At 48.1% G+C, this 22,792-nt stretch overlaps 1 protein-coding gene and 1 long non-coding RNA gene across 2 annotated transcripts; one reads left to right on the plus strand and one right to left on the minus strand.

Annotated features, from left to right (window-relative positions):
- Positions 1-409: 409 nt before the first annotated feature.
- On the minus strand, positions 410-1,508 carry LOC310746431. Its single transcript, XR_014540709.1, has 2 exons — positions 1,377-1,508; positions 410-518 (listed from the first exon to the last, which is right to left on the minus strand). It is a non-coding gene; the product is annotated as an uncharacterized lncRNA (long non-coding RNA).
- Positions 1,509-2,926: 1,418 nt separating this feature from the next.
- LOC310746422 (uncharacterized protein) lies at positions 2,927-22,727 on the plus strand. The gene is made up of 19 exons (XM_083580137.1): positions 2,927-3,173; positions 4,978-5,089; positions 5,225-5,288; positions 5,380-5,414; positions 5,753-5,813; positions 5,900-5,956; positions 6,063-6,122; positions 7,101-7,156; positions 13,467-13,521; positions 16,167-16,516; positions 17,077-17,198; positions 17,556-17,652; positions 18,310-18,365; positions 18,457-18,507; positions 18,778-18,886; positions 18,973-19,018; positions 19,471-19,569; positions 20,243-20,323; positions 20,445-22,727. The coding sequence occupies exons 1-19, from the start codon at positions 3,035-3,037 to the stop codon at positions 20,775-20,777; spliced, it is 1,983 nt and encodes a 660-aa protein (XP_083436263.1). The 5' UTR covers positions 2,927-3,034; the 3' UTR covers positions 20,778-22,727.
- The last annotated feature ends 65 nt before the right edge of the window (positions 22,728-22,792 follow it).

Here is a 22,792-nt window from a genome sequence, read left to right on the forward strand (position 1 = left end):
CAAAGAATAAACTTTTAGAAATTACAGAAGAGCTTGGTGTGAAGACCAAGGAGTTCTTTGGATCCCAGCCCATATGAAAAAATATGAGGCCTCTCTCCCCCTCATTTCACTTTATGAATGTGCATGATTTGCTATTAAAAGGACAGCATGTGTTAACTGATAAATCAGTGTTGCTGAGAGTTAAGAGCACACATTTGTATGGAGGGGTGTTACAGGCTATTTTGGTAGTTGTGGGAAACAATAGGAAATGGAAAAAATGCTCTGCCCTTGCAGCAAAGAGTAGTAGCACTAGCTTTGTGTATTCAATTGTAAGTTATGCTTATTTCACCATCTGAAAAAGCACCTATGATGACAGTTTGGTAATACATACAGGTTAGATAGGATTAATTTTTTAATTGTGAATAATTGATTAAAAGAGAGTCAATCAATCTTTGCAATTCTGCAGCTTTAGACCCTGGAATCCTGCTTTTGCTCCTTCCTCTGTTTAGGAACAAAAAAAGCCTATGGTTCTTTGCGTTCTGAAACACAATTGTGAATAGTTTTCTCCAGTTAACTTTCAGGTCCTTTTTCAGGCTGTTAATCAGTTGCCTAATGATTTTTGATGTACCTTTCCATTTCCTTCATTAAAAAAAAAAAATCATAACTGAGAAGAGAGTGCCTAATGAAAGCCAGTTTTGAATAATTAACAATAATTGAATAATTAAGAACTCACCCTCTATCCAAGCACTCAGGTGATATACATCAGTCATTAAAACAACAAATCTAACTACTGATCAGTTGTAGAAAAACAATAAATAATCTTAAAACACAAGCAGTGTTCATTACAAATTAAGCAGTGAAATTAACAATTACTAAAAGCATGGGCAAATAACCGGGTTTTAACATGGCACCAAACTGAAAATAAAATTGGTGCCAATCTTATTTATGTTTTGAGTATTACTGCCATTCAATTTTTATGCAAAACTATTCATTGGCCTGAATAGCTTACATGCCCCCCTGAAATTATACAAATGATATATATGTTGCTACAGCACCATCAGTGTGCATGACATTCTAAACACAACAATTTCAGTGCATGTAACACTATATTTTTTTAAAAGGGGGGGGGATTTACATCTTGTTGCATCCTAGTATGTAAAGATAAAATCCATTGTCACTTCAACCAAATTGGAGGCTTCTCATGAAGTCAGGGGAAATGTCATTTCCATCCAAAAACCCAGCCCTATGTATGTTTACTTAGAAGTTCCAGTATATTCAATGGCACTTACTCCCAAAGGCACAGAGCTGCAGTCTTTTGTGCACGAGTAATATGCTGGTGCCATTTGTTTTTACATGTTACTGACGTGAATACAGAAAAACAAAAAAGTCATATTCACCTATGCATAGGAGATGATAAATATGTGCTATGCAACTCCAATTTGATTTTAAAGATAGATCTTCCAAAAGGCTTTTATCCCAATATTCCTCAGTAGGCTGCTAGTGAATGAGTTCAGTTATCTGTAACAAGGAAAGTGACATGTCCAGAAGTAGCCATGTGACTTGTAATAAATGTAGAAATCATAAATCGCTCACAAAATCCAATTGTAACTTCGCAGAATCAATTTGGCTGGTGTTCAGGCTGTTAATACAATCCATCACCCAATGAGTCAAACTCCAACAAGAAAAAAGAGAGCAAATGTTTTCATTGTGAAGTTAGGTCATGACTTCTTCTTTAACCCATCTATTTTTAATAATATTAATATTATGTTTTCTTAGCAATTTCCCCATAGTGTCAAGAACAATAAAATGGGGGAGAAGGGACTGTCAACTTAAATGTTTCCAGAATTTGTCACTTTCTTATGCTGAGTTGGACTTTATGGCTGGATCTTATTGTTGAACTAGTGCTGAGGGTTTTGGGTTTTTTTACCAAATTCTCTTTAACTTTGTTTGTTCTGCTGTTGCCTGGAGAATATCTTGGTTAGGTGAGTCATAAATTATATAATAAATAAATAATAAAATATTATGAAACTTCCCCTTTCCCCTTCCTACTTTAGCAGTAGGCCATCTACAAAAATGCCCTGACCTTTAATTTTAAGAATCTACTCTGCAGAAACTAATGAAACTGCAGTCAGTGTCCTATAAAACACAAAAAATGGCATTTTATATCATAAAAATATTAAGAGCAGCATTTTTAACAGTTACCACTAAAATGCTTTTGTAAATTATATAAATGTATCAGCATAGCTATAGATGAATAAAGAATACTATTTTTTAAAAAGCAACAACACTGTGTTGTTTTAAAGCTAGAATGCAGGGGGGAAATGAGGATTACAGTATATAATAAACAATAAAGTTGTCATTATTGCCTTTGCAGCTTCTATGCAATTCCTTAAGAAGTTTTTGTGGTTCTGAATATCCAAAACCCATTTGCCTATAGCTTAAGGAAAACAGCATCCCATGTCTTGCCCTGCATCCCATGTCTACAAAGCATACGGAAAGGAGAGAGAGAAAGAAAGAGAGAAAGAGAGAGAGGTTTACGTCCAAAGCCACCTTTACAAATAACTACCATGTGGGGCCAGTTTCCTTAGCCATGAAATAAAACCTGAAAACGGTTCGATGTGCGTTAGCAAAATATAACCGAGGTACCCCAACACCCCCAGCCAGAAATGAAAGGAGGAGGCGGCGGCGGCGGGCCCTTTCCTTTACTGTGTATGAAATGCAATGCGAGCACAAAATAAAATGAAAGGAAGGGGGTTGTGGGTCAAGTACAAGAATGGGAGTTTATACTCAAGGAATGCCTGGAGAAAGAAAGAAAGAAAAAGAAAGAATGAAAGAGAGAAAGAGAGAGGCGGGGAGTGGACGTTGAACTCGCAGCCACTAGAGCAACAACGGCGAGGAGGCGGCGGCGGCGGCAGCAGCGCCGCCTCCTTCCTCGCAGGCTCGGGGCTGAAATCCACAGCCGCCACCGCTACAGCTCCAGCTCCCTCTCGCCGCGGGATCAGCTGAGCGCGGGGATCACGTGGGCGGCGTGTCGAAGGTCACCGCGCGGCTCACAATGGAGCTGTCGGAGTCTGTGCAGGGCGGGCTGCAGCTCCTGGCCGAGCGCGGCTGCTTCTCCCCCAGAGCCTACGAGGCTCTGCTGCAGGCCGCCTTCGGTGCCTTGCTGGGCGGCCAGGCCGGCCAGGCCGCGCTAGGTAAGTGCTGCTCCGGGAGGAGCTGGAGCTCAGGCGCCGGGGAGGGAAGCTGCAGGGCGGCTCCTGCTGTTGCTGCTGCTGCTGCTGCCGCCGCCTGGGGAACCGGAGAGGGAGAGAGAAGCAGGCCGGCCGGCCGGGGGAGGTGGCTCTTCCCCCGCTTGCCTCTGCTTCTCTCCCCGCAGCCTCGGCGCATTGTCAGGGCTGCTTGCTGCCCGCAGCTCCAGCACCAGCCTCGGCCGCTTCCCCTGAAACTCAGGAAGTGCTTTCTGCCTCGCCGAGAAAGGCAGCCGCCCACGTCTCGCTCTTTGTTTCTGTCTGTTATTGTTGCTGCTCTCCTCCATTTCCCGGCGGCTGTCATTTCCTTGCAGAAAATCAGCAGCGCTCCTCTCGCTCGCTCCTGGCCTAAAAGCCTCTTTGCCGAGGCAGCTTTGTGCTGGATGTCGGTTCCCCTCCTCCGTCGCGTTGATGTCGGTTTATTTTCACTTCCCTTTCCCCCCCTCCCTCCTTGCCCCGGCGAGTTATTTACTGCAGTCCCTGGGATTAGCGGCGTCATTATTATTATTATTATTGTAGTTATTGTTATTTGCAAGGGTCAGGCTTCTAAACGGGTTGATTTATTTTAGGAAGGCTCCGTGCTGCAACCTCACGATCAAGGCTCTCTGGGCTGCGCATGAATAGTGCTTTCTTTTCACGTCATTGTTCCTTAATGCAGCTCTGAAACTGCATTCCATTATTATGATGATCATTATGAGGATTATTATGATTATTTTCCCGGCCTGTTTCCGTGCGGGAAACCCTGGATCGGTGATCGGCCGTTGCCTGCTGGCCAAGGGGGATCTGATTGTTGATGTTGGACCGGCCGCTTTCGCTTAGCGGATGAAGGAAGGCGTTTGTTTGAGCCGCTCTGCTCGCTGCCATGTAGTCGCTCGCCTTCAAAACGCGCGGCCTCCGGTAGGAACTAGCTTGAACTGCAATTGCCGAATAGCAGCTCTGTTTACTCAGACGGGGCTCGGCGAGGAGGAGGTGGAGGAGAAGGAGAAGAAGGAAAAGTTAGAAATAATGTGGCCAGAAGGGTTTGTAGTTACGGTACTTCTGAAGGGACGCGCGGTATTCGGAGTAGGATAGTTAGAAAGGCATCTGGTTTGGTTGTGTGTATGTTTTGTTTTGTTTTAAACTGACCTTGATTTAGAACTCAACCCTATGAAATGTTTTCTCCATCTCTTCCACGGGCAATTTATAGGGGGGCAGGTGCTCCCCCTCATTGTATGAATGCAACATCCAAAAGCATGGCGATTTTTTATTTGTAGAAATAAATTCTGCCATTTACATTTGTTTTATAACTCGATGCTTGCCAAGAAATTCCAGTAATGGATTGCATATTGAAACAAAAACAAAAAACGCGGGGAAGGAGGAAAACCAGGACACTGTGTTTAGAAAATGCACTAAATCCGTTTGTTTCTTCTGGATAACATGCCAAATTCTGAGCCTGATGGGATAATTCCAGAAAAACTTATGCTGGAAACAACTTAGGCCAGGTTTGGGTCTTGGGGAAAGGCATTTTAAAGGAGAGCTGAGATTGCCTCTTCATTTGTTGTGGCTCCTTATGAATGAGGGAAACCAACCCATCAGTCAATATCTTTATAGCTGTGCTTTAAGTATTGCCAATATGAAATGTATTATACTTTCCCAACTGTTCAAACTGGGCTATGCTAAGTGTGGCTGCATGGAAAGTTTTTACTCTCTCTCTGTTTAAAAGAACATTCCCCTGAAGTTATACCATCTTTGAAATTTCATTTATTTTTAGATCATCCAGACTTGGAACATATTGATCCAGCAGTATTAAAATATTGTCATGCAGCAGCTGCAACTTGTATAGTAGAAGCTGGAAAGCAAAAAGCTGACAAATCTGCCATAAGGTACTCCCATTTTAAAGCCCTTCACAGGGTTTGAGGTGTTCTAGTTTGTTTTTTAACACCAGCCATTGCTGTAAATCTTCCTGCTTGAGTTGTACTGGCATTTAGGCTAACAAATCCTTTTGGTTTCCCTTTTAGTACTTATTTAGAAGACTGTAAGTTTGACAAAGAAAGAATTGAACAATTTTGCACCGAATACCAGGTTTTCAAGCCTATTTTATTATTTTTTTATTCCCATATTCATATTTTATTTGTTCTGTAGAAGATGGCAAACTTTTTTCTCTTCTTTGCAGAAAAATAAAGATACCTTGGAAATCCTATTGGGAAGGTATGTCAAAGGAAGTTGTTTTATTACTTTAAGGTTACAAACTGAAACAAACTTACTAGGGAGTAAACCCCATTGAATACATCAGAACTATATGGCTAGAGTTTTGCTATTAATTTCAAATGCACCTTTAAAGTTAATATAAGAGGCTGCTGAAATGGATACAGTGGCGAAAACATAGGCACAAGTTATCAAGTTGAGATAATTTGCACCCTTAACCCACTTTTGAAATACACTATTGATCTATGGAACAGTCACCTTTTTATGCCTGAAATGTGTGCAACAGCTTTTTCATTTAGCATAATATAACCTAATAAGAAAATGATGATTGTGTTCTTCAGTATAGGCAGATGTCCGCTGCATATAACTGATGTTTGTTGGCGTTTGGAATATCAGATCAAGGTAATTTAATAAGGGTACTGCTTTATTCTGGTTTCTTTATCTGCTAAATTCTGATACATTTTTTTCCTCTTCCCTTATTACTTTAGACTAATCAACTTCATAAAAATTATCGCCCTGCTTATCTGATGACCTTAAATGTTGAGGTACTGCACCCATTCTTATGCTTTTCCTCACCATCACTGAATTAAATATTACTTCAGGTTTTGCCAGATGTTAAACTTCTAACATTTGGGATTTTTGTTCCTTTAGAACAGTGACTCAAGATCTCAACCGGACATTAATTTTAGTTGTTCTATGGAGCAATTACAGGTATTTCTTCATATGTTTGTGCGGGTGTGACCATTTCAGGTGTCAGAATGAAATTTTCTATCAGGAATCCACCCGAACTAAAGCTTGCAAAAAGTGTGTTTATTAAACTTGTTACTTTATAATGGTTTGATTATGTACCTCACCAAATTGAGATTTCAGATTAACCCACACAGTAGCTATGATCTTGGAATCACATTTTAAGGGGGTTGGAGGGAACTGTTTCAAATGTAAAACCTGAGAGGAAATTCACTTTCTGCAACTATATACTGTGCATTAATATAAAGAGTGCAACTTGCATTGACTTTGGCTAAATTGGGTTTGTGTAAATTGTTCAAGGATGGTAAACTGAGCTCTTTATACAAAGAAGTTCACATTGACTACAGCAAGTACTAAACAAAACCTAACCCAAGCATTAAAAAGTGTAAAATTAGGTAAAGATTGAGAAGTTGAGCAAAAGAAAAGGGTTACAGGTTAATCCTGGGAATTATTTTAAAATAAAAATTAGTTTTACATTCCATATTAAATTTAAATTTTAATCCATTGCAAATAAGTAAATATATTTAGGAATGCAACTTGAAAAGTTGATGAATTAATTTAATTGTTATATTAAACAGCAAGAAAGATAGCGAAGTTGTCTCTGTCTTTTGATACTTTTCATTTAATTTATTACGGTGATTTATATTCTGCTCTATATTAATCCAAGCACTTTCATTTAAAAAATTCTGTTATTAGCACAACATTTCTGTTAAGAATGTTCAGTATCTACCCTTAACTAAAATATGACAGAAAGGCTGAAGGTTTCTTAAAGATATAAAATAGCTGACTTGTAGGCATTCTTCTCAAAGTGTTAGACACCAAGTTTTCCAGATGTAAACTTGATCACCTTTGAAGACAACATTCACAGAACTAACATGTTCAAGTAACCCCACTATGTACAACAAATTACTTCTTTTCTAAAGTTCTTACTTCATGTTTTAGGATTTGGTTGGGAAACTAAAAGATGCAGCTAAAAGCCTAGAGAGAACAACTCAGCTGTAACTGCAGACCTTGGCAGACTATTGGATCCAAGAAGAAAAAGAAATTGTTTCCTAACAGTTTCATCTTTGAACATTAATATGATTACTCCTTGTTCTTACTTCATTTGATGGGATTTTGATAAAGCATTGGCTGTACTGAAATGGAACGCCTACTTTCTAGCCAATGTTTCATGTTTTGTATGTTTGTACAGTCAAGACTGTAGCATTTTTAGTATCATGTCTAATGGGAAAATGTTTATTTGTTAGATAACCAGATAATTGTCTTCTTCTTTTTTCCCTGTCGCCTTGTTAAATATCTGCTCCCTGCTCAGTCTTGTCCTGTCTTTAAAAACAAGGCTTTATTTCCCATTTCTAACCTCTAATAAAAACAGAGAGCAAAAGCAATAGAGAGTTGATCTATTTTGTGTGCCACATCTATCAATAATAATGTGTGTTGATTGGGGGACTGGAGGGATGGTTGGGTTCTCCTGAGGGTCCCCACTATGGAGTCAACATTCCAAGAGTAACCTTCTCACCAGCAAAGATCACTTTGAAGGGCTGTGAGGCTCTGAACCTAAGGAGGCCTTCATTGTGTTGTAATTAAGTAGTCAGTCGTCTTGAGTCTCATTTTGGTGAAGTCATGTTGCAGCTTTTTGAAAAATAAATAAATAAATTGGCGATTCACACGCGAAACGAAACTGTCATGCCTTCATCTGTTTTGACCCGGATTTACTTGCTTAAATATTCAGTAGTTTATGTAGATAGACAATAGCTGGAGTGCCCTTAATTGCACCAGTGGGTTTCTTTTCACTTCAATGCAGTTGAATGGCTATAGATGGAATGTGACCAGCATTGTCTCCACAACTTAAAACAAACAAAAAACAACTCCACCCTCGCCCCCATCTTACAGCGTGGGCAGAAGCTGCTTTCCCAGTTGGTAATTATACACCCCCGGCTGGGAAATGGGTAGCGAGAGAGCTCTGGTTTACAGCGAGATCCATGATCCGAATTCCCGTTTTTCCTTTCATCTTCCTTGGGGTCTTTATACCATCGTGGAAAGGGCAAGAGGAAACTGCCCACCTGAGAGGGAAAACACCCGTTTGCTACTCTTTGTTGGGGAGTGACAAAGAAATAGACCAGCGTTTTCTATACCAAGCCCATAAGAACCTGGAGTGTTCAGTTTAGGATAATGAAGCGCCCACCCTGCACTGGAAATCTCAAAATGCAAAACACCCATTTCGCACGTCATGAAAGGTACGTTGGGAAGTGGGAGGGAGGGAGAGAAACCCACCCCTTTAGTCCGAATTTTGCTGCTATAAAAGTGACACTTGTGCTCCCTAATGGGTTAAGTATCCCATGGTGAATTCTCTCCCCCACCCCCGAAATCTTCTGGAGCTAGACGTGGTGAGTCCACCTGAAGAGATCCCTCCCCATAAGCAGAACCATGTCCGCGTTCATGGTGGCAAAGGAACGGATGAGAGGCAGAGAAGCGAAGTGCCGAAGACGCTGCCATCACCTCCTGGCTTAGACTCTTCCACCTTTCTTATTCGGGGGAGGGTCGCACGCGGAAGCGGGTCCTTTGATCTGCCTTCAGCCGGCTCGGAGAGAAGAGAGATTGGTAAACCAAACAAGCATCCTCCCATCCCTTTTGGTTCACACCATTTATCGTTGAGATATTATTATTACTATTATTATTAGCGCGGGGTGGGGAGGAAGCGAGCTTGCAGTGGGGGGCACCCGATCCGCGACTGAGTGAAGCCGGCGCCCCCCTTTTCCCAGCCTGTTTTCCACCCCGATCCTAAACTTCCAAGCTCTGGGTTTGGCACTGGGAAGAGAATCCGCGGGTGGGTCAAGTTCCTCGGTGCTGCGGTTACGCCAGGGTCAGTCTCTCCATCCCTGGTGGAATCTGAGAGCTATTTTTGATTATAATTTATTTATTTAAAAAATGAATAAATGAATGCCTCTACGCGGGTTACTATTCGCTTCCCATTATAGTCACGGCGTGGAGGAGAATCCGATGTGCTCTCTAACCTTCCATTTCCCTGCGTCCTGTAGAGAGGGAGACAAGGTTGGCAACATGGCATCAGAAATAACACACACGAACGGGTCAAATTGTGGCGAGGAGGGCGCTGCCCCAGGTTTGTCTACCCCGTGTGTGTGTGTGTGTGTGTGTGTGTGTGTGTGTTGGACGTTTGTGTTCCCAGTCAATGGCCGAGGGAGACCAGAGCGTGGCTCTTTCCCCGGCGCGGCAAGCAGCGCAAGCCACGAACCCGGGTCCGGAGTGTCCCCTCCGACGTCTCCCGGGTGTGCCAGTCTCCGCACGACCCCCGTCCTTCTCTCTTTGGGAAGTGGGGGGCGAAGGGGGGGGCGGGCGTGCTCTTCCCAGCTCCTTTTCGATGGCTGCGTTTCTTCTGAACATTTGCCGAGAAAGGGACGGCGTCCAACAGCGTCCAGCCTTAAAGGATCGCCTGTGGAATGGAAGGATCCACAAACGCCGCGACCGACCGACCGACCACCTTCGGGGCAAGGAGCGCCTTGCGCTGCGTTTTGTTCTCAAGCGACGTTCACTGTTGCGAATAGCGCAAATGTTCCTTCGCCAGAAGCCGTGGCTGAGGCGAGGGGTGCCTGTTTTCGAGTTGGTTCCCTGGGGAGCCTCTTCTCCTCCCCCCACTCACCCACGCACCCACCCGCAGCGCCGGGCTGCCTGCCCCCGGGGCGCGCCATTAGGTGGGATTCTGCCGCTGCGATCTGTGGAAGGAAATCGTGCGAGCTGCGCGCGAGACAGCGAGGGAAGCGGGGAAAGTGCGACGAGGAATGCCTGCGAGGCAGCGACCGGGTGGGGGAAGGGAGGCAAAATTGTGGTAGGGAAGGGGTAGGGGGGGGTGTTCGCGGAAGACATTTGTTGCCTCAGTGCGATCATATTTATCGCCCGTGACGAAACGTGAGGTGGCAGAGCTGGTGTGGAGAAGGGAATTGATACGACGAAGAAAGGCGGGAAACGAGGCGGCGTGTTCAAGGCCAGGAAGACCGTTCGCCAATCAAGGGGAAACGGGTGGTTTCGCGGGGCTGGGGGGTCAGGAGCGCTCTTGTGCTTACACACCTTAAAGAAAATAAGAGGTGAAGGGGCGGGAGGGAAACCTCGTGTATCTGAGGAATCTCAGTTGGGGTTGTGGAGGGAGAAAAGCCCGGGACGAGGGTTGAGGAGTCTGCGATAGTCAGCGAGGGCACTTTGGGTGGGCAAAAGAGGCGCGGGGATGGCGAAGTCAAAGCCGCGTGAGAGGGAACCGAAATAAAGGAAGGAAATCGGGATCGGGTCCTTAGAAGGAAAGGAAGAGAGAGAGACAGGCGGGGAGAAGGGGGGAGGGGGTCAGTTTTCAAACATTTCTGCGGTGTATATAAATCGTGAGACGAGAATGGTAAAAGTGGAAGGCGAAAGGAGGCAAAGACTGGGGGCGCTGGATAGGAAATACCAGGCGGAGGAAACGGGGGTCGCACGGGGAGGGTGGGGATGTGCAGGGCGGGAAGCGTGTTGGGACGCACCGAGGAGAAGCAGCTCGTCTACAGACGACGCGTGGATCGGATGCCAAGGCGGGAAAATATAAGGAAACGAGGGGCGGAGGTGGAAGCGCAGAGACGCAGCTGCGGGTTAGTTCGCCTTGGCCGCACGTTGCACTTCCGACACCCGTGATACCTGAAACGCCTTTGCTGCGCAAGTCTCCTGTCGCGTCGCCAAAGGTCTTGCCCACAGCAGCTTGGGAGCGGCAGGGGGCAATTTTGGGCGCGGGCACCCAAAGAAGGCTGTGGGGCAACGACGGCGGAGGAGCGCCGCGTCTCGTGCGCGCGGGAGGGAAGCCAGCAGGCGAGACGCTTCGAGGACAAGGGGACCTTGCTTTGGGCGCCACCTCCAGATATTAAAATGGTGGGCTACGGAGTTGGGGCCACCGTCGTGTGAGGAGGGAGAGGGGGCAGCAGGCGCAAAGAGCGGAGCAGACAGGTTTAGATGAGGGGAATGGACTAAGCCAAAGGTGGCAAGCTTCAGTTTATTGTGCCCTGGGGCGGGGGGCGGGGTGGGAGACACACACATACACAAATCTATATTTTTAAGAGGTAGATAGATGTCGGTCAGAGAAGGAGCAAATATAGAAAAGAAAGAGGCGATAGCGGGGGGGGGGGAGGGGAAGCAGAGAAAAAGAGGTTCGTGTGTGTTGCAGTTAAGCCAGAAGAAAAGAGAGATTGCGCGTGTGAAGAGAGAGGGTGTACAAAATGTGTGGAAACGAGAAGGAACGGGCAAAGCGACTCTACCAGCGTGGAGTGGGTGTGTTCGGGGGGAAGAAATTGAATAATACATTTTGTGTGTGAGAGAGAGAAGGGGGGGAGGTGGAACAGGCGGCAGCGGCGGCTCAGCAGAGGCAGCAGCAGCAGCGTGAGCGCGGTGGAGAAAAGGAGGACTCGGCGAAGTGTGTGTGGAGCGGAGGGAGGCGGAGGACCAGGCGGAGTGCGGGGAGGGGGAGGGGAGGGGAGGGTGGCGCGCGGGGAGGGGGAGGCGGCCGAGCCGCGGGATTGGGTCACAGGGAGGCTGACGGGCTCCGACTACACCGACACTAATTCCCAGGCCACCCTTAAGGAATGAGGAGCCCCACGTGATCCTGGCGGGGCGGGCGAACTCTGAGCCATTTTGGGGACGGTGTCAGTTTCCACTGTGTGCCTTTCAGCGTTGCATTTTCCACCAGCAGCAGTAGCAGCCAGCAGCCCCCTCCTCGCCCGCCACTCTCCCTCCTCTCCCCTGGCTCCCTCCACAACTGTGAAATAATCACAATTATTTTTTTTCCTCGTAAAGGGGAAAAAAAAGGAGGAGGAGGAGGAGTGGGAAGGAGGGAGGGAGGAAGAGCCTCCCTCTCCGAGGGGCCGAAAAAAAGAAAGAAAAAGCACAGCAGAGGGGAAAAGAGATTGCGAGGCGAGTGGGTGAAGGGGTGGGGGGGAAGCCGAGGAGGAAAAGAAAGAGCGCAAGAGACAATGGGCTGGCGGAGGAGGAGAGGCAAACCATCCGGATTAGAAAGATTTTGAGATCCCAGCACTGGAGCTGCGCATTCAGAAGGAGGTGGGGAGAGGCAGAGCGAGGAGGCGAGGGAGAGCGAGGGCTGCGGGGGGGGGGGGGAGGCAGAGCCAACTCCTGGGGCGGCGCAGGGATCCGAGGGCGAGGGAGGGGGCTCGGTGGCGGAGAGGAGCCCGGCTGCGGGGGAGCGAGCATGAGCTGAGCTGAGCGCGGCGGCGGCGGCGGCGGCGGCGGCGGCAGCCCTGCGCTCATTGCAATTGACAGCGTCTGCAGTTCATTTCAAGATGGCCGCTTGGCTCACATTCATTTTCTGCTGAGCGACTTTTAACTTTCATTGTCTTTCGGGGCGGTTCGGATCGTCGCCCGCCGGCTCCTTCTCGCGGGTACGTATCCCCGGGCGCGGCTGCCCGCCGGGGGCCGGGGGGCGGCGGGGCCTGGGAGGCGGTTTCGGGGGGCTGCGAAGGGGCGCCAGCCTTGCTAGGTGTCCCCGGGCTCTCGGGGTGGGGAAAGCGCTGACAGGCTGCTCCATCTCCGCGCTGCCTCCGCGCCCGCGCGCCCTCGCCCTCCGCGCAGGGACCCCGGGAGGCGCGGCGGCGGCGGCGGCGGCGGCGGCCCGTGCACTGGCTGGGGCGACGCCCCCCCTCCGGCGGATTTCGGTTCCTTTCCTCCCTGGGCTCGCCGCTAGCCCCTTCCTGGGCACATGGCCTCGCAGGAGGATATTTCTATTTTCAGCCCCTGCTCGCCGATCTCTCTGGGGCTCCTTTGTTTAAATGCAGATTTCGATTGAACGCGGGCGGTGCATGAAACCTGGCGCTGCCTGGGTCTGGGGACGGCGGCTGCCTGGCCAAGAAGCGCCTCGCAGGGGGTTTCAGGAGCCCCGCAGAGCCCCCATCTTATAGGGATGGGTCCCCCCCAAGGGGGCGATCCCGCCGGGGGGCTGGTCGCGCTCAGGAGGGCTCTCCCAGGAATTTTATTAACTTAAGTTTGGCGGACCCCGGTGTGGGACTGGATGGCTCGTAAGATGGCGGTTCTCGCTCAGCTTGCAGCTGGGCGCTTTTTCTCGTGTGTGCGTAAAATGTTAAAGTTTCTGCGCTTTGGGGACGGGAGGGCAAAGCTGGGAAATTAACTTCGGGGGCACAGGGGTTTCTGCCTTAATGCGAGTTTGCCCTGTGCAGACGGAAGAGATTTGGGGAAGCTGAGGTGTTGGGACTTTGCAGGATCTTCCAGCGCGGCTTTCTTATTCTCTAAGTGGTTTTCTAGCCCCTTGTCCCGCAGTCCTTCCAAGCTGGGTCAAGGCAAGTTTAGTAGCAACGACTTGCTAGTATGCGAGGTGTGATGGTTTTGCTCCTGGCGCGAGAAACCGAGCACACGTCCACCTAACCTAGCTTGGCCTAACCTAGCTTGACAGGAGAGTCCTGGCAAAAAGAGTTCAGGAAATAAGTCTGGGCCATCAAATCCTACGGGTAAAATCCCCCTTTGCCCCCAAACCTGGGAGAGACAGACATGTGGTCAGAACACCTCCATGGCGTTCGTTGAACCTCTAACATTTTTCTTGCCTCCAGAACTCAGGAGCACAAGACGCAGCTAAGTATTGGGGGAGAGTTTGTTTGGAAATGACCCTCCAAGGAGGAGGAACACACTCTGAAAATATAATATGGGGCGGGAGGAGAATGGGATGCGTCCGCATGTGTAAGGGAAGACTTTTGCTGGAAGTTGGCGGATTCTGTGTGTAGCCTCTTAACCTTTAATAAGTTTGGACACCGCGCTGGCTGGGAAGGAACCAGATTTTGTGGTAGCAGGAGACCAGCTGGAGAGTCCCATTTGCTACTTTTAGGAGCTTGGCTCTAAAGGAGGAGGATTTCTGCCACTGAGCACATTAATTTCTTCCCTGGAAGCCGCTTCCCTCCCGCACTTAAAGATGGATTTCAGCCAGATATTGGGAAGAGAGAGCACGGATCTTATTGGCAACACATGTGGGCATACATGCCTTCCAGAATCGGTTTTCAATCGATTGATTGATCGCCATCAGGATTTAGGTCTGTTGCAAGAATTCTAAGGTCTCAAATACATGGCAGGTGAAGGAAGGGCTATCTGCCTGTGTGGCTGTTGGTGCAAAGGGTGCATCTCTGCTCCATCGAGGCTTACCTCGTCTTTGGGTCGACTCCGCTCCCTTTTCAGCTGCCGGCGCAGATGCTTTGTGTTCTTTCACGGGGTACCGTGAGCCTTCATAACTAGGGCTTGCCCCTGTATGTATTTTGAAGTAACCCGCGCATGGCCTCCAAGCTGGCTGTCATAGCAAGCTTCGCCCTCCCCTTGTTTGCACGGTTGAAGACTTGCCTGGCGAGCGAGAGAGCGCCTGGAATAAAATATATTCGCTCGTGTTAAAGGTCAGCGTTTCTTGACTGTATGCACGCCGATCTTAACATAAGGAGGGGGCGGGGAATGAGAAGTTGAAGCTCCCCTCCTGGAGGAGGAGTTGGCGCGTTTGGGAGTGAAATGCTCTTTATGTTTACGCGCGCAGTGCAAACTGTGTGTGAACAGAAAGGGGGGTGCGTGTGCACACGTGTGTGCTGGCTGGCGTCTTTCACTGTTGTTCTTCGGTTCAGTTTGCTGGTTTTCAGACCCCGGATTTCAGAGATAGCTTCGACCATGCCCTGGGGAAGAAGGCTAACTTGGGTCATAAATAATATGCGGTTACGGGAAAGAGCTTCGACCAGGAAAGCTTCACGGCTGTTGGGAGTTTTCTTTCAGTTAGGGAGTCTTTTGTGAAATAAAACATGTTCGTCTCTTCCGAAAGATTGGGCTGCTTCGGTGGGTCTCAGCGCTGGAGAAGAATTGTAAGGCGGCCGATTAAAAGAGCCACCTACTTGCCCCAGTTGTGAGATATTTAGGGTTTCCTTCACGAATAAAAGGAGGGCAGGAGAGACTGGTTTAGGTCACCTCAAGAAGGAGTCTTCCTCCTGGCTGAGGGCATGGAGGGAAATCGTGGGCAAGAAGCCAAGAGCCGAGACTGGCGAGGTCCAAAAACTCCAGGCTGCTCCTTTGTTGATACTGTTGGAGAGATCTTGGAAAATCCACACACAATGCATGGGAGCGCCCAGCCTCGCTGCCACCCTCGAGTTTAAGGCCAAGGCTAGCACCTCTGCCCCGGGCCTTCTTTCCTTTGGGGAATGTGTGTGTGTGTAAGAGAAACATTTTCCCCTGGTACAGCGTTTGCTTCGCTCTCCCCAGAGAAGGAGCTGCTTGCTTGCTCAGGTTGTCTCTGCTGCTGCCAGTCCCATCTCCTCCTTCCTCCGCGCAACGCGAGGGCTTTTGCTCTTTCCTTGGCCAAGTTCTGCTGGGATTGCGGGCTCTTTGCAGGGAAGGTTTTCGCCTTGGTTGCGAGGGCATTTGCTGAGATCAGGGACCTTAACCTGGGCTCCGGGGCGGCAGGCGCCTTTCCCTCCTGCCCGGCTGTCTTTGGAGCTGGTGGCACCGTAAATTGCTCTGGTTCAGCAACCTCTGGAAATGACACTCGGGCCGCTGTGCTGGTCTGGGACGAGGTGCGGATTCAGATGCGCGACTGGGCTGAGGCGGTCCAACTTGGAGCCCCGTCCCGGCGCAGACACGGCTCGTTGGAGAGGGCAGGAAACCGGAGGCTGAGCTGCTGCCGCTTCCTTGCCCGGGCTGAGTCGACGTGGATGGAGGCCCCTGCGAGGAGCTGCCGAAAGGGCCGGGAGGAGCCTCTCTGCTCGGCCTGGCGCACACCCCGGCGCTGGCTCAGGCCGCCCCCGAGGCCTCCCCCTCCAGCGCCGCTCTTGGCCTCCTGCCCGGCCCCTTGGCGGCGGAGGGGAAGGAGAGGAAAGGACCCCTTTCCCGGCCCCCGCCACGCCCCCTGCGCCTTTCCTGAGGCTGCACCCCGCCCCCCATGCGCACACCCGTGTCCTCTTCTGCCCACCCCCCTCCCCCCTCCCCTCCCGGGTGCGGCACACCTAGATCCTCACGGGACTCTCCCGGGCCACCTTCCTGGGCGCACTTTCTCTCTCCCTCTTTGCTTTCTCCGCCACCCCCCTCTATTCCCTCTTTCTCTCCCCCCTCCCCTCCCCCTCCTCCTGGTGCTGCGCTCCGGGCGGTGGCAGGATGCCAAGTGTAAGTGTAAGTTGCTATAGCAACCCCCTCCAGAGCGCGGTTCCGAAGGCGCCGCCGTCCCGAGCCTGTTGGGCTGGCGGCAGCAAGGCAAGCGGAGCCAGGCGACGCGGGAGAGGAAGCCCAGTTCCGCCGCGGCCCGATCCCCGCCTGCTTCGCCTTGCCCAGCCTCGCCGATGCCCAGCGGCCCTGGTGCCAAGGTGCAAGGAGCAGCTCCCTCCCTCTCCCCCCTTCTTCTTTCTTCCTCCTCCTCCTCCTCCTCCTCCTCCTCCTCCTCCTCCGCCCCCTCTCCTCCTCCCCCCTCGCCGGAAATGCCCAGGGCAGCGTCCGCAGCTGCACCGGGATCCGGCGCCTCCTCCTCCTCCTCGTCCTCCTCGCCTCTCCCCCGATCGCGATCCTCAGCTCCGGCAAGCGCCACCGGGGTGCCCTGCTCGCCGCGGGAGAAGGGCCCCGAGAAGCCCCGCACCCGCCGCCGCGCCAGGCCAGGCGGGCAGGTGGGCACTGGGCAGAGCAGCAGCCCCCGCGCGGCGCAGCCCCTTCCCTGCGCCCGGGCCTCCCGCTTTGCATTACAGTTCCTGCCTCGCCGCCGGCGCCTTCCGAGTTACATTTCCGAGGTTTCTTCTCCTCCTGGAGGAGGGGCGAGCGGGAGGCCGGGGGCTGCCTTGCAAGCCAGGAGGGGTCCGAAGGGGGAGTGGAGGTTGCGTGCGCCTCGGAGACGCTTCCCTCCCGCACTTAAACGGCCCTCCTGTGTGCCTTTCAGAGCCGCAAAAATGCATCGCACCACCCGCATCAAAATCACCGAGCTAAACCCCCACCTCATGTGCGTGCTCTGCGGAGGGTACTTCATCGATGCGACCACCATCATCGAGTGTCTGCACTCCTGTAAGTACCGTCCGGCTTCACACGTGCCCTTAGCCCTTCAGGGACGCAGAAAAAGGCTCTGGGCCAGCGACCGCCCACCCCCGCCAGCCTCTGATCCCTCGCAATAAAGGTCCGCTCCCATTTACGTGCGGTTGCCAGTAGCTCCATAAACATGCCCTATATATCTTTAAGGGACTCCCACCGGCTCTTTGCAGCTCCTTCGAGATTTGGTCCCCTGTCCAAATAATGGTTACCTTTGCTTGGTGGCTCCGGGTTTAGAAAAGTCTCGTTACTTCTTTTAATAGCTGGAAACCTCGCCTTGACCGCTGATCAAAATCTTGCCTCTTCTTTTCTCTCTCTCTCTCTATTTTCTTATAGTTTGTAAGACGTGCATCGTGCGCTACTTGGAGACCAGCAAGTATTGCCCTATTTGCGATGTCCAAGTTCACAAAACCAGACCCCTTTTAAATATAAGGTAGGCGAAAGACAACTGAACTGCTGCGTTTCATTTCAGGTGATAAGTTCAGAGGGTAGCGACGCTTGCGCGCTTCTTTGGATTGCCACCTCTTCATCACATGTTGGGATCTGGCTGGAGGTGTCAGTCTGCAAACTGAAGTTCATGTGTGAAGGTGGAGGTGGCATTTAAGTCCTGTCGCTCCTTGAATTCCCTCCAAACCCAAACCCCAGCTTCTTATATGTTTGTGGATACTTACTTTATTCTTGCCTTGCCTAACCAAATTGCAAATTATGGTCAGTTCCAGCTAACCCACCCCCCTCATATATTGTGCTGGTGGAGAAAGGCAAAAGTTAGATTCATTTCAGAAGTCCTCCTTACTTAGCTGCATCACCCTTTGCTGTTTAGGGATGGCATCTCTTGATTAGCTGCATGCATTTTAGACAGTAACACTGTGGCAAGTAGGTTTCCGTAGACAGAATTGTTCCCCACCTAGGCAGATAAGTATCTGGTGTAAAAGACTCCTGTCTAAACCATTTTTAAATGTTGCAGGAATTTGGGCTGACCATTTGAATCTGTTAGAAAATACTCTTTCTTTGCTTTGGAAAGTGAGGTGCAGTTTGGATTTTAATACTGGCACCCTTCTAAATTTGAGCTTCCTGGGATTTTATATTTCAGATCTGATAAAACTCTCCAAGACATTGTCTACAAGTTAGTGCCAGGCCTTTTCAAAAGTAAGTTGTTCTTATATTAAGTGACCACCACAAGCACAATCTTGTATGAAAGCCAGAGTATACTAAATGACAAATGTGTGTTCTCACTCAGATGAAATGAAAAGAAGAAGAGACTTTTACGCTGCTCATCCGTCTGCTGATGGTAAAAGCTTCAATATCTTTCTTTTGTAGACATAAAACTGTCCTCTTACTCAAAAGCTTAGGTTGTTAAAACATTTCCCCATCTATTCTTCCCCTAACATTTCAGTGACAAAATACGGCATAATTAATTTAAAGGTTTTTAATACATGCTACAGAGAGTTATCTCCGTATTTGCAGAAATAATCTTAGCTGTGAGAGAGATTCCCCTCTTGATGAGGTTTGTTCTCATTCGAATTTAAAGATGTAAATGACTGTGGAAATTTCTGTGCAGCTGCCAATGGCTCTAATGAAGACAGGGGCGAAGTTGCAGATGAAGACAAAAGGATTATAACAGATGATGAGATAATAAGCTTATCCATAGAGTTCTTCGACCAAAATAGGCAAGTTGTGAACACAATAATTTACTTTTATCTGCACATTCTTAGATAGCTCTTCTTTGTTATAATTGTATCACTCTTCTTCCCAGACTGGAACGGAAAGGAAATAAAGAGAAAGAGAAACCCAAAGAGGAGGTAAATAACTTTTACTTTCTTTGGAATTTAACAGACCCCTTCTTTAAAAAGTAGTTTAGATTATTTGTTTGCCCCAGCTAGATGAATAGTTATTTTTATCCCCCTAAAGAAATTAACACTCCAGGCAGCTATTGTACAGGCATTTATTGTTTCTTCTTGGCAACTAAAATTAAAAGGGAATTGATTGATGGTCCAAAAACTTTTGTTTCCTTCTAGTTTTCTTTACCCAAAATTTTTTTTGAGAAGGAAACTTGTCATATATTGTAAATAAACCCTGGAAAATTTGTGTTACTACATTTTGACTCTCCTTAATTAACTGTTCTGCATTTTTGTTATTTTGATTTAGCAATTAGCTTATAGTTTCCAGCTATGCTTATGTATCTCTACTACATTTACACTGAATTCTTAACTATATGCATTATTTTTTCCCCCTAATCAAACACCCTTACCAGGTGAATGACAAAAGATATTTGCGCTGCCCTGCAGCTATGACTGTAATGCATCTGAGAAAGTTTCTCAGGAGCAAAATGGATATACCCAATACTTTTCAGGTAATTTTTTTTTTATTAAAGGGGTGATAGTGGTAGAAGTTCCACTAAAATCTGGGCTCCTGGCATTTAATTTAAATGAATGCTTTTTACTTAAAAATGTATTGCCACAAACTTACTAAGCAACACAGTGTACCATGTAAGCTAGTAGTTTGCTTTGGTTTATATACATAAAACAAGCTGTTAATGTAGTCCTCTATTTTCAGAAACTGGAGAATCAGATAAGTATCCCCCAGTGTTTTGCTCTGTGCTGTCAGATCATAGGTTGCTTTGTCCTTGAAAGATCAGAGCCTGCGCAGCGTTTTAGACAGTCTTTTTCATGCTAAGGTTGCTCAATAAGCCTTTGCCTAATGGCTTTTGCATCTGGGTTATAAAAAAAAAATCAGCAATCACCAAAACTCTTAAATAAAAGACTTGAAGTATTGGCTCCTTAAGGGCCGATCAGCAATCCCACTAAAGCCTAGGACTCAGGAAAGATAAATTCCTTCCTCCACCCCAACAAATGTAAGTCTAAGTACCTGGATTTAAATCTTTGGTTTATTTGGGTCAAGGGGCTTAACTCTTACAGTGTCATTTAAATTTGGAGCCAGGTGGATATTTCTTTGGCGTGCACGTTGATGCCGTCGCTTCCTCCCCACCCGCGTAAAACGAAGCTCAATTGCATCTCTCCCCCTAGATCGACGTCATGTATGAAGAGGAGCCCTTGAAGGACTACTACACGCTTATGGATATTGCCTATATTTACACTTGGAGAAGGGTAAATAGTGCAGGGGGGGGAGGCTTGGAAGCCCCTTTCTTGAGCGAGGGGGCGGACCGATGGGGAAGAAGCGCCTCATCTGAGGACGCCCTCCTCTTATTTTATTTTATTTTTCTTGCAGAACGGCCCCCTCCCTTTGAAGTACCGGGTGCGACCAACTTGCAAGAGGATGAAGATCGGCTGCCACCAGCAGGATGGGCTGAACCACAGCGGGGAGCTGGAAAGTGACTCTGGGAGCGAGAAGGCGAGCAGCCCCGCGGGAGGCGGCCCGCCGTCCACCTCCTCCTGCTTGCTCAGCCCCGGCACCCCGGTGCAGTCCCCGCACCCCCAGTTCCCGCACATCTCTAGTACTATGAACGGAACCAGCGGCGGCAGCAGCAACCACCACCCCTCCTTCAGCAACAGAGCCCGGAAAGCCTCGGTCAACGGCTCTTCTGCCACGTCTTCGGGCTGACGCGCCGAGCGCCTCTGGGACTCCAAAATCTCCACCGTTGTCTCTTTTAGACCTGCTCTGTCCTGTCCCGTCTCCTTCTCTCCGTGCCACTCAGCTTTATAGATGCTATCCCCTCGTGTGACTGTCCTCCGAATTGCTTTAAGAAGTGAGAGGGACGATCCGCGAAACCTCCCACACGAACCTTAGATATGGGAACTTTTGGCTATTAAAACGAACCTCGGGCTGTTGTGAAAACAGGGGGATTTGAGCTATGAGCGTCTCCTATGGACCGTGGATTTAGAAAGAGGAGAAGGAGGTTTTTCTCAAGGACTAGCGACGCTATAAACCCGGATAAACTATAGAGGAAGAGGAATGCTTTTTGGTTTTTGCCACATCCTTCGTGGTTTGGACGGGATTCTCTGGAAAATGGATGCATATCAATAATGGGATCTAGTTTTTTTGCTAATCCAGACTAACTTCTACGTTTAAGATCTCCGTTGTTAATCGTTATTTCACTGTTTTGTAAAACTGCGGCAAGCAAGTGGATTTCCCCGCCACCCCACATCTTAATATTCTTCAACAAAACCGGATTGGAGAAAAAAACGCATAGAAGAACTATGCATCAATGTAGCCATGTCACTGTGAACAACAATTTCCTGCTTTATTAGCCAGTTTTATTTTCTTTGATTTTCTTTTCTTTTTTTTAATGTGTTTCACCCATAACTTGCCTACTGCAGCACAGAAAGGATTTAAGAACCGGTGGAAGGAGGGGGGGGCGAGAAAAGAAAAACCACAGAACAAGAAAAAAAATATACTATTTCACTTTTTACAACCTGTATGCCTGAAGGCGGGTATTGCCGTTTATTTTACTGGCTTGTTTAAAGAAGGAAAAACAAACGAGGGGGGTGGGAATCACACTTTTCGGAGGGTAAGAATCAGGTGGCATTTTGCATTTGTGCAACATTGCCACGTTCTTATTTGACAAAACAGGAAGCAGTATTGTATGATATATTTATAAATATTATAAAGAGAATATTGTGTTTCTCGCACTCTCGACGCGGTGGTTCCGTTTCCCTGGCTAGCTCGGCCCTTGGTGACGCCTCTTCTTAGCTCCTTGCTGACGAAGCAAACACCAGCTTTCCCCCCTAGTGACGCCTGAAGGCTACGGGGTCGGCGGGAGCCAGCTCAAGCCGCGGTTAACCCGGAAGCAATTGGCCATCTCGAAAGGGTTTTACGGGCTTTGTCTTGGTTCCAAGTAGTATTTCGTTTCATTTCTTACTTTTTACAGAATGTGATTTATTGTTCCAACGGTGCAGTGGGAAAGGATTCAGGAGAGCAGGAGGCGACGCCAGGAACAGGAGGGCGCATTAAATATTTCATTAAATTTTATTATTTGGTGTGATGGGTTTGTGTTTCCACCCTTAAAATATATAAAAAAGCACAGGAAATCACACAAGAAGCCATAAGATATGCGGGAATCTATTTGATTAAGTTGTTCTTTCTTAAGAAATCAGCAAGTTGCTGGATGAAGGCTTTTAGTCTAAATTTGTTTTAATATATATATATCTGTATGTATGTATATGGTACAGTACTAATTTGGTTAAAAATGAACAGGTACTCTGATATTTCCAATAAGCTGCGGGGAATCCCTTCTTCAAGGCGGGCCTCTGAAGGCGTTGCGTTTGGGAAAAGAAGGACTGTTTTAAAAGTTTAAGCGTTGTGAAGAGCCCCCAAATACTTTTCAGTTTGTGCTTTGCTTTTGGTCAAACGTTGTGTGTGTGTGTGTGTGCGTGTGTGTTCTTCACTCACCAGTTACGCATTCGTGAGGGTGGTTATCCTATATGACTATTGTTTTCATGTTTGTACGGGGAAATTGTAGCTAAACATTTCATTGTCTCCAGTCTGCGAAAGAAGCACAAATTCTATTGCTTTGTCTTGCTTACGGTCATTAAATCATTACTTTTGCATATACCCCTTTGCTACTTCTTGTGATATTATATAGTCCATGTTTAAGGATATTATAAACTTTCGAATGT

Source organism: Podarcis filfolensis (assembly GCF_964270895.1).
Source record: "Podarcis filfolensis genome assembly, chromosome: 12".
Taxonomy (NCBI): Eukaryota; Metazoa; Chordata; class Lepidosauria; order Squamata; family Lacertidae; genus Podarcis; species Podarcis filfolensis.